The following is a 17669-nucleotide window of genomic DNA, read 5'->3' on the forward strand; positions in this document are numbered from 1 at the left end:
ATGTGAATATTAAACAAAAGAAACAGATGGATTCATGACAAAATTGTGTTTTGGTGATGGTGATGTGTTTGTACATCTTACTTTACTGAACATTCTTGCTGCTTACAATTATCTCTATCTATAATAAACTTGGCCCAATGAAAATTGTTAAAAATTGACTATAAAGGACATTAACTCCTTAGGGGGTCAATTGACCATTTCAGTCATGTTGACTTATTTGTAAATCTTACTTTGCTGAACATTATTGCTTTTTACAGGTTATCTCTATCTATAATAGTATTCAAGATAATAACCAAAAACAGCAAAATTTCCTTAAAATTACCAATTTAGGGGCACCAACCCAACAACGGGTTGTCCGATTCATCTGAAAATTTCAGGGCAGATAGATGTTGCCCTGATGAACGATTTAACCTCATGTCAGATTTGCTCTAAATGCTTTGGTTTTTGAGTTAAAAGCCAAAAACCGCATTTTACTCCTATGTTCTATTTTTAGCCCTGGTGGCTATCTTGGTTGGTTGACCGAGTCACCGGACACATTTTTTAAACTAGATACTCCAATGATGATTGTGGACAAGTTTGGATTAATTTGGCCCAGTAGTTTCAGAGGAGAAGATTTTTGTAAAAGATTACTAAGATTTAAGAAAAATGGTTAAAGTTGACTATAAAGGGCAATAACTCCGAAAGGGGTCAACTGACCATTTCGGTCATGTTGACTTATTTGTCAATCTTACTTTGCTGAACATTATTGCTGTTTACAGTTTATCTCTATCTATGATAATATTCAAGATAATAACCAAAAACAGTAAAATTTCCATAAAATTACCAATTCAGGGGCAGCAACCCAACAACAGGTTGTCCGATTCATCTGAAAATTTCAGGGCAGATAGATCTTGACCTGATGAACGATTTAACCTCATGTCAGATTTGCTCCAAATGCTTTGGTTTTTGAGTTAAAAGCCAAAAACCGCATTTTACTCCTATGTTCTAATCTTAGCCCTGGTTGCCATCTTGGTTGTTTGACCGGGTCACCGGACACATTTTTTAAACTAGATACCCCAATGATGATTGTGGCCAAGTTTGGTAAAATTTGGCCCATTAGTTTCAGAGAAGAAGATTTTTGTAAAAGCTAACGACGGACGACGACGACAGACGACCAAAGTGATGAGAAAAGCTCACTTGGCCCTTTAGGCCAGGTGAGCTAAAAAAGGAAACAATTTATAATCAATTTACATTGGAAAGGGCATTATCAACATCCATATCACATATAACTTACAAATGAGCATTCTATTTATAGCTTGCCATGTGGTACTAGATTTACTCATTGTTGAAGACCATAAAGTGATCTATTGTTGTTTATAACTTACATTATTTGGTGTCTGGTGGAACATTGTCTCATTAGCTATCATAGTACATTGTGTTTTATATTCAATTTTCAAAGAAAACAAACAATAATCTTTATTAGTGAGGAAGCTTTGTCAGTTAGAATCCTCTTCTAGTTTAATACTAACTCCATTAATGAACAGATTCATAAATAAATGTTTTTTTCTGACAAATTTATTCAGATAAAAAAACAGTGGCACATGTTCATTAATTAGATTCAGGCTATAATGCTGTGGAATGTGGAATACAAATCTCACACAAAAACAAATAATATCAATAAACAAAATAGTTAAAAAAAAATAATCAATTACTACAGACTTCAGCTCTGACATTTCAGACCTATATATATATATATATATATGAGATGCTTACTGAGACAATGTCTAGTTTGTAATCAAATCATTCAATTCATAAACATTCTTAAGGCAATAACTTATATGTCAGAAATCCTATCAAGGTGCATATCCTCTTCTAATACAAAAATATAATATATAATAATAAATTTCAATCTGTTTAACAGATTGAAAATCACAAATTAAAAATAAATTATTTAAAGTAGAGAATTGCTAAGAACTCACTAATATCTACTTATCATATATTAAAAATTCAAGAAGAAAATATTGTCTCCCTTGACTTGCTGCAATCAATACTGTTCAATGAAATATAAAAAATATATTATTTAATATCAGATTATACAATCCATCTTGTATAGGACTGGATTTTTTATAAGCTTTGTCTTTATACAATCTTTTTGTTCAAATGTAGGTTTGCTATTTGAATAATAAATACTTGGAATTGAAACAACATGTGTTATAACATTTGCAACATAACTGATATAGGAAGAATTTGTTTACCATTATGGTGCCAAAGTAACTAAACTGTTACAAAGATACATTAATAAGCCTTTTTTATACAAATAATTCAAATACTTTGAAAAATCTTGCTACATTTTTGAAAATGCTAAATGCTGTAAAGAGGAAGTTTTGTCAATGTGACATTATGAAAAAAAATATAATCTTTTTAATAAGTTAATTTATTACAAATGCTAGTCTATTACAAACAATTTATAAAATAATATATATGTGTGTGTATTGTAATGTTAAATATATTTGTTACTTTTAAACTGTAGTTGACATTATAAGTTGTGAACTTATAAACGTACCATAGGATGGAAGCCAGTTTTGTACAATGCATTTGATTTGATTATATTTTATTTGATTTAACATGATAAAATGATTATCACAAGAACATTATAACATGTTCTCCTCCAAGAATTACATATTGGAGGCTTTGGAGCTCTGTTTTCAAATTCTACCCTCTAAATAGGTTTGTACCAAAATGACCACTTTAATTCAACTAATTCTGTTATTATTCTACCATTCTTATTATGCATGTCATATTTTGACTATGAGTGTGATATTTGCTGATGGACGTAAAGCATAGATCATTAAATCCAAATAATTTTCAAGCAATTTCTATTTTCTCTTTCATTTTCAGCGTGTTTGACTATTAAGTATTTGCCTGAACTTTGATGTTATGTCTATATTTGAAGTTCTTAATTTGTGAGTTCTTACAATTCATGAAACGTTTATAATAAAACAATATACAAGTTCAAAAAAATTAATTTCTACCTTATAAACATTTTGAGAATCATATGAATCTTTAAAAAGAAATGGCATTAAGAAAGGGAGATAATTTTGACTGACTAGAGGTGATGTAAATGTTAAGTACAAATCTCCAATTGAATGAAGAAGATTCAAACATTCCATTTTGGAGCAGTTCTAATAAAGTTGAAGTCATATTTCTCAGGTAAACCAACATGAGATTGTTTATAGACATCTGACCAAACAAACACAGGTAAATCTGTTCCACGTGTTGGTCCATTAATTATGTCTGCTGTGAAATTCATTGCCATGGCAAGGTTTGAAACCTGCAATTTACAGAGAAAAATTAATAAAACATGTCATAAGATAAGTAACTCATAAAAAACATGTTCCTTGTTTCTTTTACAAAAAACATTCCTGAATAAGTAGTAAATGAAAGTTATCTCTTACTTACCTGCTTACTGTTACTTTTAAACGCATAAATCAATTATTTATATAAAGAGATGTTTATAAATAGCTCTAGATTGAGTTATCTTTGAACTGACTTTAATTTAGCAAAATAGTGAAGTTCATTTTAATCAGATCTTTATTAAATGACCATTTACAAAAGATTATAAACTCTCTACTGCATTAATACATCCTTGACTGAAGAAAAAAAATGTATATTCTGATAATATTACCTTTGTATCGTAACAACCATCTGGACGAGGATTATCTTTCTTTAGATCACCACGGCAACAGATGGCATTACAGGAATCACCTTCAGAGTAAGGATCATTCTCGTAGTCTGTAAACATTAAAAACCATGGTAATAAAAATTTCAAAATTTAAAACTCTGCAACAATCACAAAATATAATAATTTTATAAAATATTTGATCTCGTAAAATGTATAAGCATTTGTCTTTTGTTTAAGACTAAAGTATTTTGATTATTTTTGTGATTTTTTGCTGTTTCTTTGTCTCATTGTTGAAAGCTAAACAGTGACCTATAGTTGCCATTTGGTCTCTGGTGGAGAGTTATCTCATTGGTAATCATACCATGTCCTCTTTTTATAAATATGAAATATTCTTTTTACTTCTTTTTTTTTTTAACAACAAATAAATATTCTTTATTCTTCAAATTGCTTGTTACAACTTTACTTCATTGTCCAAGCTTCAATAAAGTATCCCTGTGAAATACGTTCTGAGTATCCAAGAAAATACACAGAATATAATAAAATATAAACATTATTTTTTTTTCCATCAATTATATCAATACTGTTTTGTTCTCATTCATAAACCTTCGTTGCACCTTTATAAACAAAGCGTACACATCTAAAAATTTCCGTTTTTGCTCGGATACATAGTACAACTTGTAAATACAAAAACCTATAATTTTCAAGAAATAATTAAAACCGTTTTACCCTTGATCTGATATTTTGTATCCAAATACTATATGTTTTGCTAATATCTTGTTTTGAAAATTCATTTTTGCTAGAAGATAATGTACTTTCTCCCAAAAATCTTTCAAAAATGAACATGTAATAAAGAAATGCAAATAATCTTCTTCTTTTGTTTTACAAAAATTGCATTTATCGTTCTCAGATATTTTCCACTTTAATAGTAGCTGCTTTGTAGGAATAACATATTGAAGCAGTTTCCATCTGAAAATTTTTAACTTATTTTCCTTTAAAATTTTAAATATAAAATCGTATACAAATGACATCTGTGGTACGTATTCTAATTTTAAATATCTTGTCCAAATGTTGATACCAATTGGCTTTGTATATTTTTATCTACTAAAGTTTTATAGAGTATTTTATTGTTGATATCTTTTGTTTCAATTTGTTTATTTTGCCATCTTAATTTAACCTTACATATATTGATTATACTCTTAAGGGAGTTTTCTTTTTTTAAAACTTGCATCCATTCTTTTGGGATGCAGGATTTTAACATCTTAAACTTTGCAATCCAGTTTGTTTTATTAATCAACTTTTTAAAAAAACAACTTTCGGATAAATGTCCTTCACGATCCAATATGTCGTTAATATAAACCAATCCACTTTTAACCCAGTTCGGGAAAAATAAGCATTTGTTGCGATATTTAATATATTTATTTCCCCAAATAATCTGTTTTCTAATATTAGAAAAGTGATTAGAAAATGTTGATATAACTCCTCCTGTTTTAACCCAACTTGAAATTACTTGTAAATAAAAATCGGGTATTTTTCCAAGTCCATCTATTGATTTAATATTATCTAAATTCATGTTAAAAACAAGAAAGTTTTTACCAAGATTGTTAAAATATTTAGTAGGAATAATCTTCCAATTCGGCATATTGGTTGTTGTTAATTTAGAGAAACATGAGGCTTTCAGTGCTGTAAAATAACTGTCAAAATCGATCATTCTTAACCCCCCTTTTTGGTATTCGCCAATAAGTGTGTTTCTTTTTACTTTGTCATTTTTTCCTTCCCAAATATATTTGAAACAGCAGCTTTCAATTTCTTTCAAGTAAATATCTGGAACTTTGCTCGAAGTAGCCAAAAATGTAAATTTTGGTAATATTAAAGATTTTATGCTCAATATTTTCCCAACCATTGTTAATTTTCTTTTTTCCCATGTTTTAATTAATGATTTCATGTTATCGCGATCTATTTTAGGTTCCCAATTTAACTTTTCACATTGAAGTCTATCGTGACCATAATAAATGCCTAAAGCTTTGACGGGTTTGTCTGTCCAGCGTATGCCCTTAATCTTATCTACGCTGTTTTTAAGCAATCCAAATTCCTTCTGTTTTATTACGGTTTAGCTTCAACCCTGAGAAAGAACCAAATGTTTCAATTATACATTGTATTCATAGCTTTAGATATATCTGATTTTCAACTACAAAACAGAGTTGTATCATCAGCTAATTGTGATATTTTGATGCTATGTGTTTTATTATCTATAGTAATACGAAAACTTTTAATGTCTGCGGTTTGCCTCAATAGCTCGGCCATAAATTCGACCGATTAAACAAAAAGTAAAGCCGATAAAGGACACCCTTGACGGATTCCTCTAGAGTTTTTAAAAATTTCGGATACCCATCCATTATTTATTACATGCGACTGTATTCCCTTATATAATGTTTCCACCCATGATATGAATGATTCATTAAATACTTAACATAAATTCCCATTCCAAAGAATCAAAAGCTTTTGTAAAATCAACAAATATTATAGCCCCATCTATTCCGTTTGATTCTGCATAGTCCATTATTTTTACTTCTTTAGTGAATTATTTTTGATGAAAATATTTTTCACACATTGAATGAAAAAGTAAGAATGACTTAACATACCATTGTATCTCATTATTTTCTTCATTGACATCAGATCAACAACCTTTCCTTCATCTCGACGGAAGATCTTGGCTCGTGGAGCAAGTTGATATGAGAACTCTGTTCCATGCTGAGCCACATAGCCAGGATACCCGCTCATATTGTATATTTCTTCAAAGAATGGCACATTGTAGGATGGCCAGTAACCTAAACAAATATGGAAAATGTATCCACAGTGTAGATTCAGTCTGCACCAAAATCTTTTCCATCTACTCACCATGCTCACGGAAGACTAGTATTCTGACATTTTTCCTATGTGTCTAAACTAAGTTTTGCAAAAACTTACTAGTTCAACTTAAATTTTACTAGTGAATAATGGAGCAGACTGTAGATTCAACATTATTTGTAGGATAATTACTTATAGTTCTACTTCTTGCATTTTTTATTTTGTGTGTCTTTGCTAATGATTCAATGATTCAAAGATTAAATTCTAAATGACCAATTTTGGTTTCAATAGGATCCAATTATTAATAAATAGATTTTGTAGCCATTTAAGTGGTACTCATGAAGATTCAAAGAAAGTTTGTTATTCTATATAATGATCTTAAATTTCGTGTATCTACATAAATCTGATAAGTTCATGTTACCTGTTCGTAGAATACTGGTAGTATCAGCTGATTTGACAAGGGAAGGAATCTGCTCTACAATCCAGAGGGCGTTATCATCTATAGATTTACCGAGTGATATTTTCTTCATATCAATTATCATGTACTGGTTGTTATAGGTACCTGTATATAAAAAAAAACAATTAATACAATCAGATTTTACAAGATAATTTTTATCTAAAAAATCCTTATTATTCCTGAATATGAGGCTTATATGTAATGAACATTAATGTTAATCAAAATATATTGCAGTTTATGTCAACAATTGGGGTTGTCTTGATGCAAATGTATGGTATTGCTGTGGGTCTCCAACTGTAGGAGAAATTGAGTACACACACCTTGTATCCTCTTTCACAATTTTTTCTGAAAAAAAGACTTAGTTCCAAAGTCTGGAAAAAATGAGATTCTTCAAGCAAATACATTATAGCAGGTGCAAAAGCAGCAAAACTACAACGTATGTGCAATATTCCAGTGAAGTTCCAGAGATCTGGGTTTCTCATTGTCTGTCTCTACCAATCTGCCCAACATCACCATACTATGAGCTGATTTTGCTGGATTTGGACTTCATTCAACCTTGCCAAAAATACATATAAAATGACAATACTTTTGTGTTTTAATATATATATATATATTCCCTAATATGTATATCTAAAACTTTTTAAAAGTTTAAATTAAGATTGTTTCTTAGTTTAATACAATTTGAATCTTATTTAACTCACCCGAATTGTACAAAGAGAAGACATCAGCCCATTGTTTACCAGACGATGCCATCATGTTAGCCACTCTGACTCGTTGCCATGCCAACAAGGATTGTGGCTGTACAAGTTTATACAGAGTTTGATTAAAGACGTTATTTGTTGTCTGTAACATGACCATATTACTGCTCATTAAGTAAAAATCATCTAATGACTCCAGGAAACCTAAAATAAAATCAGAGCTTTGAATAAAATGGCATATAATCAGAATAGATTTATTTGTTAAAGTCATAAGAAACCTCAAATTAAAAACAAATTATGCATATGTTTTTTAAAACTAAATGTATAGTTTTCATTATACAAATTATGTACATATACTTTTTTCTGTGGAAAATTCTTTAATTTGTCCACATTTAGAAGAAGTTTACTTGTTTTTAATTGCTTGCTGCCAGGAAGCAATTCGCCGGCATATTTTCCGTATGCATAGTGACCTAAGCGTGACCCTCCTCGTAAAAATCAGGTGATAGCAATATGCATGAATCTGTCATTAAAATTAACAATTACCTGATTGTATATGTTAAACACGTGCTAAAAACCCATGTTTTTTGTTGATTATTTACTATAAGGTGACAATCGGTAAACTTCGGCTTCAAAACACGGCATTTAATGAGTAGCCATATTTGTTAAATCATAACAGACAGATAGAAAAAAAATTGACGATTATACCATATATTTGCGTAAAAAATGATAAAATCGTGCATAGAGGACTAAGTTAATGATATATACATGCATTGGTTCAAGAATTGGATGAACATTATTTTTCACCAGTCACTCGTTTCTTATGACTTTAATCTGACTTTTTTTTCTCTATGTTTTTTTTTTTGCTGTAATATCCTCATCTAATGGTTAAAGATGCATTAGAATCCTCAAATTTATGAATAAGTGTCAATAATAAACATATATATTTGAAATTTTTCTGACATTGTGAAAAGAATATTGAGTACTGTACATAAATTCAAGTCAATATGGTAATGTGATAGGGTCATCTTCCTATATCTATCACATGCCTTTTATATAAAGGTATGAAGATAAAACAATCAGTGACATCTAGGGCCTGCATGTGGATCAACACTTGATGAATATTGTAATAATTCTGATTATTTCAGTAATAATTTACTACAAAGGTAACAAGTTCACATTCATTAATCTAGCAATTCTGTTGGTTGATTTCCAATTATGCAAACATAAAATTCACCATTTACTACTAATGTGGATAAATATTTTCTAAACGCTCCCTCCCAATATTAAACTAGCTATTAACAATAAGATTACATTACTATTACTAGGCATTTTAGACAGATTGCTGTCAGGTTAAATTTTATGATAAGAAAAGGAGGTACAAGATCTATATATCAATGTGTTTAAACCTACACATTTTCCTTGAGCTTAATATTTTACCTGGATAACTTGAAAATGAGATCTTTTTAGCCGATGAAGCTGAATCTTTTACATTAAAGTTGTAATGTTTATATATTCTCATTGTGGCCTGGTACTCAAACCAACTGGAATGTGACATAAAAATATCTTCATAGGCTCCTAAAACCTGTAATCAAGTAATTTTAGAATTATTCCCATTGTAGCCAAGCTGATATAAACTCACTCATAAAGTTTGTTTAAGAATAGCAAATGATACAAGACAATCAGGATCAAAACCAAGGAGAAAACAAAGACTCAAAAAACCGAAAGACATTGACATCAGCAGTTATAAATAATAAATAAGAAACAACACGAACTCCACTAAAAACCAGGAGTGATATCAGGTGCTCCAGAAGGGTAAGAATTTCCTGCACCGTATACGGCACCCATCATACAAGTTCAATATTGGTTGATGATAAGTACAATACATATTTATAACAAAAGTCTTTACATCTAAATATATCATCAAATAAAAATTGAATATATAAGATGATAATAATAATTTTTTTGTAACTAATGTTTTTTTCATTATGAATGGCACATTTGAACCTCTGTCAACATTCAAGACTTAAAGATTTCCTTCTATTCTATACTATACCTTAATAAGGGCTGAACACATGCCTGTTCTTTGAACATATGACCTAGCTTCAGCTGGAGTAAATGCTCTCCAATTGGGTATAGAGGCTGGGTTTAATGCCTTCACTAAATCTATCAAATCTCCCGCTCCATTCAACACTTGGAATGCAAATACTTCTAAATCCTAAAACAGAATAAACTAAAAGTCATAAGAAATACCAATACAATGTATCTTAATTACTTTTTGTTTTGTTTTTGTTTTTTGTTGGGTTTTTTTTTTTTTTTGGGGGGGGGGGGGGGGGGATTTTTCAGTCTGTTATCATATTTCAAAGTTTTCAAGACTTAGTGTAACATGTGTAATTCATGGCTTGCTATATTTATACACTTGTATGACCCATATTACTTTTTGTTCATATATAGGGATGTGTAACTTAAAAAAAAAAAAATCATTTTGAATGCAAATTGTTAAATGAAAGCCATGGTAAGTAATTGTTTTTCACAATAGTAATCAGCAGGTCTGTTTACCATGATGCAAAATTTGCCAGATCAATATTTTTTTTACAATAAAATGTACACAAGAAAAAAATCTAACTTTTTTTTCACTGAAAAATACACAACTAAAAATGGTTTTAATCAGAAATTCTGAAGGGAAATGAGACATAATTAAAAATAAATATGTTACCTGCTCAGCAGTGGCTTTATATCCATCAACCAATCCATCATACTGTGCTATCACCATGGCAACATGTCTCCATAATGGATCTTTTGGTGTAATGCTCTCTATTTGCTTTCTCATCCATTTATCTTGAGTTTTGAGAAATTCTTTGAGATCTGTGATAGCTTGAGTAGACATATCTTTCAGGAAAATGTCCTTAATGTTAAGGTAGTGTTGGTAGATTCGCCTGAAAAACAACAAAATATCCTTACTGTTAAGAATAGGTAATGTTGGTAGATTCACCTGAAGAAAAAAAAACCAAAAATCTTTAATTTTGGTAATGTTGGTATATTCACATGAAAAACAACAAAAATCTTTAATTGAGGTAATGTTGGTATATTCGCCTGAATAACAACAAATATCTTTAAGTTAGGTAATGTTGGTAGATTCGTCAGAAAACAACAAAAAATCCTTCATGTTTTTGTAATGTTGGTAGATTCGCATGAAAAACAACAAAAATCTATAATTCAGGTAATGTTGCTAAACAACAAATATTCTTAATGTTTAGATAATGTTGGGAGATTCTCCTGAAAATCAACAAATATCCTTAATGTTTAGGTAATGTTGGGAGATTCACCTGAAAATCAACAAATATCCGTAATGTTTAGGTAATGTTGGTAAAAACAATAAAATACCCTTACTGTTTTTATAATGTTGGTAGATTCGCCTGAAAAACAACAAATATTCTTAATGTTTAGGTAATGTTGGTAGATTCTCCTGAAAAACAACAAATATTCTTAATGTTTAGGTAATGTTGGTAGATTCTCCTGAAAAACAACAAATATCCTTAATGTTTAGGTCATGTTGGTAGATTCGCCTGAAAAACAACAAATATTCTTAATGTTTAGGTAATGTTGGTAGATTCACCTGAAAAACAACAAACATCCTTAATGTTTAGGTAATGCTGGTAGATTCACCTGAAAAACAACAAACATCCTTAATGTTTAGGAAATGTTGGTAGATTCGCCTGAAAAACAACAATTATCCTTAATATTCAGGTAACGTTGGTAGATTCACCAGAAAAACAACAAACATCTATATTGTTTAGGTAATGTTGGTAGATTCGCCTGAAAAACAACAAATATCCTTAATGTTTAGGTAATGTTGGTAGATTCTCCTGAAAAACAACAAATATCCTTAATGTTTAGGTAATGTTGGTAGATTCACCTGAAAAACAACAAATATTCTTAATGTTTAGGTAATGTTGGTAGATTCTCCTGAAAAACAACAAATATCCTTAATGTTTAGGTAATGTTGGTAGATTCTCCTGAAAAACAACAAATATTCTTAATGTTTAGGTAATGTTGGTAGATTCTGTTTTGGTAATGTTTGTAGATTCGCCTGAAAAACAACAAATATCCTTAATGTTTAGGTCATGTTGGTAGATTCGCCTGAAAAACAACAATTATCCATAATATTCAGGTATTGTTGGTAGATTCACCTGAAAAACAACAAATATTCTTAATGTTTAGGTAATGTTGGGAGATACTCCTGAAAATCAACAAATATCCTTTATGTTTAGGTAATGTTGGTAGATTCACCTGAAAAAAACAAACATCCTTAATGTTTAGGTAATGCTGGTAGATTCACCTGAAAAAAACAAACATCCTTAATGTTTAGGTAATGCTGGTAGATTCACCTGAAAAACAACAAACATCCTTAATGTTTAGGTAATGTTGGTAGATTCGCCTGAAAAACAACAAATATCCTTAATGTTTAGGTAATGTTGGTAGATTCTCCTGAAAAACAACAAATATTCTTAATGTTTAGGTAATGTTGGGAGATTCTCCTGAAAAACAACAAATATCCTCTTAATGTTTAGGTAATGTTGGTAGATTCTGTTTAGGTAATGTTTGTAGATTCTCCTGAAAAACAACAAATATCCTTAATGTTTAGGTAATGTTGGTAGATTCACCTGAAAAACAACAAACATCCTTAATGTTTAGGTAATGCTGGTAGATTCACCTGAAAAACAACAAACATCCTTAATGTTTAGGAAATGTTGGTAGATTCGCCTGAAAAACAACAAATATCCTTAATGTTTAGGTAATGTTGGTAGATTCAACTGAAAAACAACAATTATCCTTAATATTCAGGTAACGTTGGTAGATTCACCAGAAAAACAACAAACATCTATATTGTTTAGGTAATGTTGGTAGATTCGCCTGAAAAACAACAAATATCCTTAATGTTTAGGTAATGTTGGTAGATTCAACTGAAAAACAACAATTATCCTTAATATTCAGGTAATGTTGGTAGATTCACCTGAAAAACAACAAACATCTTTAATGTTTAGGTAATGTTGGTAGATTCCCCTGAAAAACAACAAGTATCTTTACTGTTTAGGTAATGTTGGCAGATTCACCTGAAAAACAACAAATATCCTTAATGTTTAGGTAACGTTGGTAGATTCGCCTGAAAATCAACAAATATCCTTAATAAAATTGAGAATGGAAATCTTTACTGTTTAGGTAATGTTGGCAGATTCACCTGAAAAACAACAAATATCCTTAATGTTTAGGTAATGTTGGTAGATTTGCCTGAAAAACAACAAATATCCTAAATGTTTAGGTAAAGTTGGTAGATTCGCCGAAAAAAACAACAATAGACAGATCAAGTCCCCCCTTTTTCTTGGGAAAATTTGGTTGCTCATAAAGGGAATCACTGAAGTAAGAAATGTGGGCCCCCCTCATAAAAAGATCTGGATCAGCCACTGCTGTCCAAGATAAACTTACGGGGCTGTTAGTGCTCCCTCTATATAACCAGCAGCATACATTATGTCTATATCATCAGCTGGTTTTCCATTGCCTGAAATAATATCTAGGATCCCCCATCCTGTCTCCATCAATGTATCATTGTATACTCCTACAGCTGTTGAATGAGAGTAATCCAGTACACCTTTCTTATAAGTACACTTTTTGGCTGAACAGTACACACTTCCATAATTGTACTCTCCTGAAAGTAAAGTTTAACATAATAAAAAATAATGCATTTTGCAGTGCACTAGCTTTATTTCGTCACTGCAGAAAATGATGAAATTTACAAACAGTTGAAATGGTCCACTCATGTACACAGTCTAAATCACCAATTATTTGTTATGAATCAAAACAGCTCACTTCAATTATTACCTGTGGGGAAGTTCTCAAACCTTTTTCCCAACTTAGTTTATTTTGGCACCTTCTGGAAGAATGAAAAAAAGTGCACTTCAAAATCCTGTTCAAGTGTTTAATTTTTCTAAAACATATAAATATGAAAAAAAAGATGTGGTATGATTGCCAATGAGACAACACTCCACAAGAGACCAAAATGACACAGTAATCAACAACTATAGGTCACCGTATGGCTTTCAACAATGTACAAAGCCCATACCACATAGTCAGCTATAAAAGGCCCTGTACAGGGGCAGATTTAGGGGCCCAGGTCCCCCCTTTTCTGGAAAAATTTTGGTTGGTTATATAGGGAATCACTAAAGCGTGACAGGAGCAGGCCCCTCTTAGGCAGTCAGTGGGCCACCACTTATAGATTTCTGGATCCACCACTGCAGAAATGACTATATATATGTAAAACAATTCAATTAAAACAGAAAACTAACATATTTGAAATTTATTTATCTAGGGCATTTTATGCCTTAAAACTTTTGCAGATACACAGGTGTGTCTGCACTCAGAGTAAATTGTAAGGTGAAAATGCAGCTATATTAGCCAAAGGGTCCACATGAACCTTAATGACTGATCATGACTATCAAACATAAAGATTGTTTTTGTAAAATAAAAATCAGTCACCAAAGGGCATTTACAAATCTTAAACATTAAAAATACATGAACTTATTACCACAAGATACACTGTAGCAAATTACCACAACCAGAACAAATGTAAGTGTAATCTCCATCCTGTCTTTCAGCAAAGGGAAAGTACATTCGTGATCACATGATAGTCATGTGTTTTTTAGGGAAGGTCTATTAACAGGACAGATAAAACCAGGACAGTTATTTTCGATACGTTTTTATCTGTAACTTTTGTTTTACTCAACATATTGTTAAAATTTAAATTGCATAATAAAGAACATGATATTTACTTATATTATTTGCAAAAAAATATAAAAATAAATAATAACTAAGTTAAAAAAAATCTGCCAGGACAGTTTAATTTTATGAAAAAAATGGCTGAAATTGCCGAGAAAAGTTTACTTATAATTGAAATATTTTTCCCAAAACAACTGTCTGGCATAATATTTTTGTACGATTATAAAGATTATGAAATAATCATTCTAAAAATCTATAATTTAATATTTTTTTCAGCTTTTAAAGGTAAAAAAATCTGCCAGGACAGTGGCCTTTCACGTTGGAAATTTTGTTGAAATTATTTCAAAATACAAATACAAAGTTAAATATCTTCTTCAAAATAAAGGTCTGGTAAACAAATGTTAGTTCATTGGAAAGTTTAGAATATAAGCTTTATGAAAATATAAAATTATATGAACTTTTATGTCATTAACACCAAAAAAATCTGCCAGGACAGTAGCCTACTCTGCTAAATTTTAAGAAACAAATGGCTGAAATTGTCGAGAAGAGTTTACCTATAATTGTTATATTTTACTTATTATGTCTCAACTTATGGACAAATTTGTTTCAAATCAAAATCGAAAGTTGGATAGATTATTACTTTTTGTTATTATAATTCGTTGTTAAGTTTTAGCATTAAATTTTGGGAAAAGATAAAAATATTAATTCGATAATAGATGAATTTCATAAAAAGTGTCCCATGAGTCGTCGTATACCTAAATATTTAGTTGGCACGTGCTAAACTTAACGATCTGTCATCGAATCTGTGTATTTGTATATTCTGTCATGTCAACCGTAAAGCGAGTGTGTGATAATGAAGATATTTAGCTTTAATTTTAGGAAAAGCTTTTAAAGATAAAATTTAATGCAATAGATTGTGGGATATTCGCAATTGCAAATGCTCTATAATTTTGTTTTTACAAGTTTTTCAGGTTGGGTACATGTAGAACAACTAGAACTAGTAAAGATTATCTCGTGATTTTTTTTTTGAAAAAGGTTAACCAGTGTTGTGGAATGTACTGAATTGTGACTGTGCATGGCAAATTTGATTCATTAGAAAACATGTAAAGGATGTCAATATTCAATTAAAAGTATTAATGGAAACACTAAATAAGGCAGGAAAAAGATCAGTTCCAACTAAGCTATTACAAACCAAGGGACCAAAATGGAAAGCCTCGCCAGAAGTACTTATAATTCTGAAATCTTGTAGGGAAATATATAAGAAATGGCAAGACATAGGGAAACCAAAAGAACACCACCTAGCAATTGAATTAAGAAATGAGAAAAAGAAATTAAGAAGTAAGCAAAGAGCAGAACATGCAATAGATAGACAAACATTTTACCAACAAATAATGGATAACCCTAATACTCAGCTTTTTTACAGAATGATAAATAGAGGCAGAAGCAACAGCCGAACTACAACCAATTGTCTGAAAATAGATGGAGAGTATATATTTTGTCATGAAGATCAAAGGAAAAGATTTGCACAATATTATGAAGACCTCAGTGTCCCAAAAGAAGAAATATATGACAATTCCTACCTAAATCTATGCAAAATTCGACAAAACTATGTACAAGAGGCCTTAGAAGAGTACGAACACAATCCTGAACTCTTTACAGACACAGACATAGAGAAAGCAATAGATTGTCTCAACACCAAAAAAAGTCCGGATGAATTTGGACTTACAGCTGAACATCTTAAATATGCCAAGAGCACAATAGCACCAGCGATGAAGACAATATTTAACAACATTTTGATACACAGAAAGGTACCATTATTTTTCAAATCCGGTATACTCACACCAGTACTTAAGAAAGAAAAAGACCCAACAGAGACCAGTAACTATAGAGGCATAACAGTAACACCAATAACTGGGAAAACCTTTGAATACTCATTTCTAAACAAACTGATGATAGAGCCAAAAACAGACCTCCAATTTGGATTCACCAAAGGTCTATCGCCAATCATGGCAAGCTTAATTATTTCAGAAGCTAGATATGAGAAGAAAAAGGGGAATGACAATTTTTATATAAATATTCTGGATGTAAAATCAGCATTTGATGTAGTCCAACACACTATACTGATGGATAAAATGCTTAATCAAGAAATCCATCCAATATATTGGAAAATATTAACAGAACTATATTCTGATCTAACTACAAAAGTTAAATGGCTTGATGGTATAAGTAAACCCTTCCAAATTAAACAAGGTGTAAGACAGGGAGGAATATTATCAACCCATCTATACAAAATCTTTGTCCAAGATCTCCTAGTAGAATTAGAACAAAATTCAATAGGATACCAATTAGGAAATATATATGTAGGATCACCAACTTGCGCCGACGATATAGCCTTTATATCGAATGACAAGCATGAACTACAACTAATGCTAAATGTGCTTGGAAGATATGCAAATGAACACCACTACAGCATACATCCAACAAAAACCCAAATCATAGATTGTTCAAAAACAAAAAGTGATTACAAATGGACACTTGATGGAAATGATGTAACAATTGCTAAATCAGGTGTACACCTTGGATTAACAAGAGCTGAAAACAACGAAAGTCATATAAATGTACAAGAGAGAATAAAATTAGCAAGAAGAACTAAATATGCTCTTATGGGATCAGGGTGTCATGGTACAAATGGTCTAGACCCCCCAACCTCATTTCAAATCTACAAACTTATGTCATTCCAAGGTTAATTTATGGATTAGAAGTGTTACCTCTAACCAGATCTGATATTGAACAGTTGGAAAAATTTCATAGAAAAAATCTTCGCCAGTTACAATCTCTTCCAGAAAGAACTGCCAATTCTGCAGTGTTACTACTGTTAGGAGCACTACCAATAGAAGCAGAAATTCATAAAAGAGTATTGTCTCTCCTACTTGCACTACTAACATGTGAAAATAAAAAAATACATCAGCTTATAGAAAGACAAATAACAACAAATTTTGATAACAAAAATAGCTTCTTTTCTAGAGTTATGGATATCTTAGATCTGTATGAACTTCCAACCATTATACAACTTAAAAGCAATGTTCCAAAGAAAGAACAATGGAAAAGAACTATCAAACTGAAAGTAGACAAATTTTGGAAGGACAAGACCTTAATAGAATCTGAAAGAAAAACTAGCTTAAAATTCATGAATACGGAAAACTTCGAGATCAATAAACATCACCAAGTCTGGAAAATAAAG

The 17669-nt window shown here is 30.8% G+C and overlaps 1 protein-coding gene across 1 annotated transcript; it reads right to left on the reverse strand.

The window, feature by feature from the left end:
• Positions 1-1454: 1454 nt before the first annotated feature.
• Positions 1455-14339, reverse strand: LOC143046330 (phospholipase B-like 1). Its single transcript, XM_076219434.1, has 10 exons — positions 14238-14339; positions 13142-13361; positions 10374-10593; positions 9714-9875; positions 9098-9242; positions 7664-7864; positions 6927-7067; positions 6301-6486; positions 3665-3771; positions 1455-3310 (listed from the first exon to the last, which is right to left on the reverse strand). Exons 1-10 carry the CDS (start codon positions 14293-14295, stop codon positions 3137-3139), a joined length of 1614 nt encoding a protein of 537 aa, XP_076075549.1. The 5' UTR covers positions 14296-14339; the 3' UTR covers positions 1455-3136.
• Between the last annotated feature and the right edge of the window lie 3330 nt (positions 14340-17669).

Source organism: Mytilus galloprovincialis, chromosome 9 (assembly GCF_965363235.1).
Source record: "Mytilus galloprovincialis chromosome 9, xbMytGall1.hap1.1, whole genome shotgun sequence".
NCBI classification, from domain to species: domain Eukaryota; kingdom Metazoa; phylum Mollusca; class Bivalvia; order Mytilida; family Mytilidae; genus Mytilus; species Mytilus galloprovincialis.

What these genes read in the sequence shown, in the direction of transcription:
- LOC143046330 (XM_076219434.1), bottom strand. Translation starts at nt 14,295, where the DNA reads ATGGAGATTACACTTACATTTGTTCTGGTTGTGGTAATTTGCTACAGT. An exon ending in GAGGGAGCACTAACAGCCCC is followed by an intron (nt 10,594 to 13,141) that starts GTAAGTTTATCT and finishes GTTGTTTTTCAG; the next exon opens with GCGAATCTACCAACACTACC. An exon ending in GAAAATAATGAGATACAATG is followed by an intron (nt 3,772 to 6,300) that starts GTATGTTAAGTC and finishes TAATGTTTACAG; the next exon opens with ACTACGAGAATGATCCTTAC.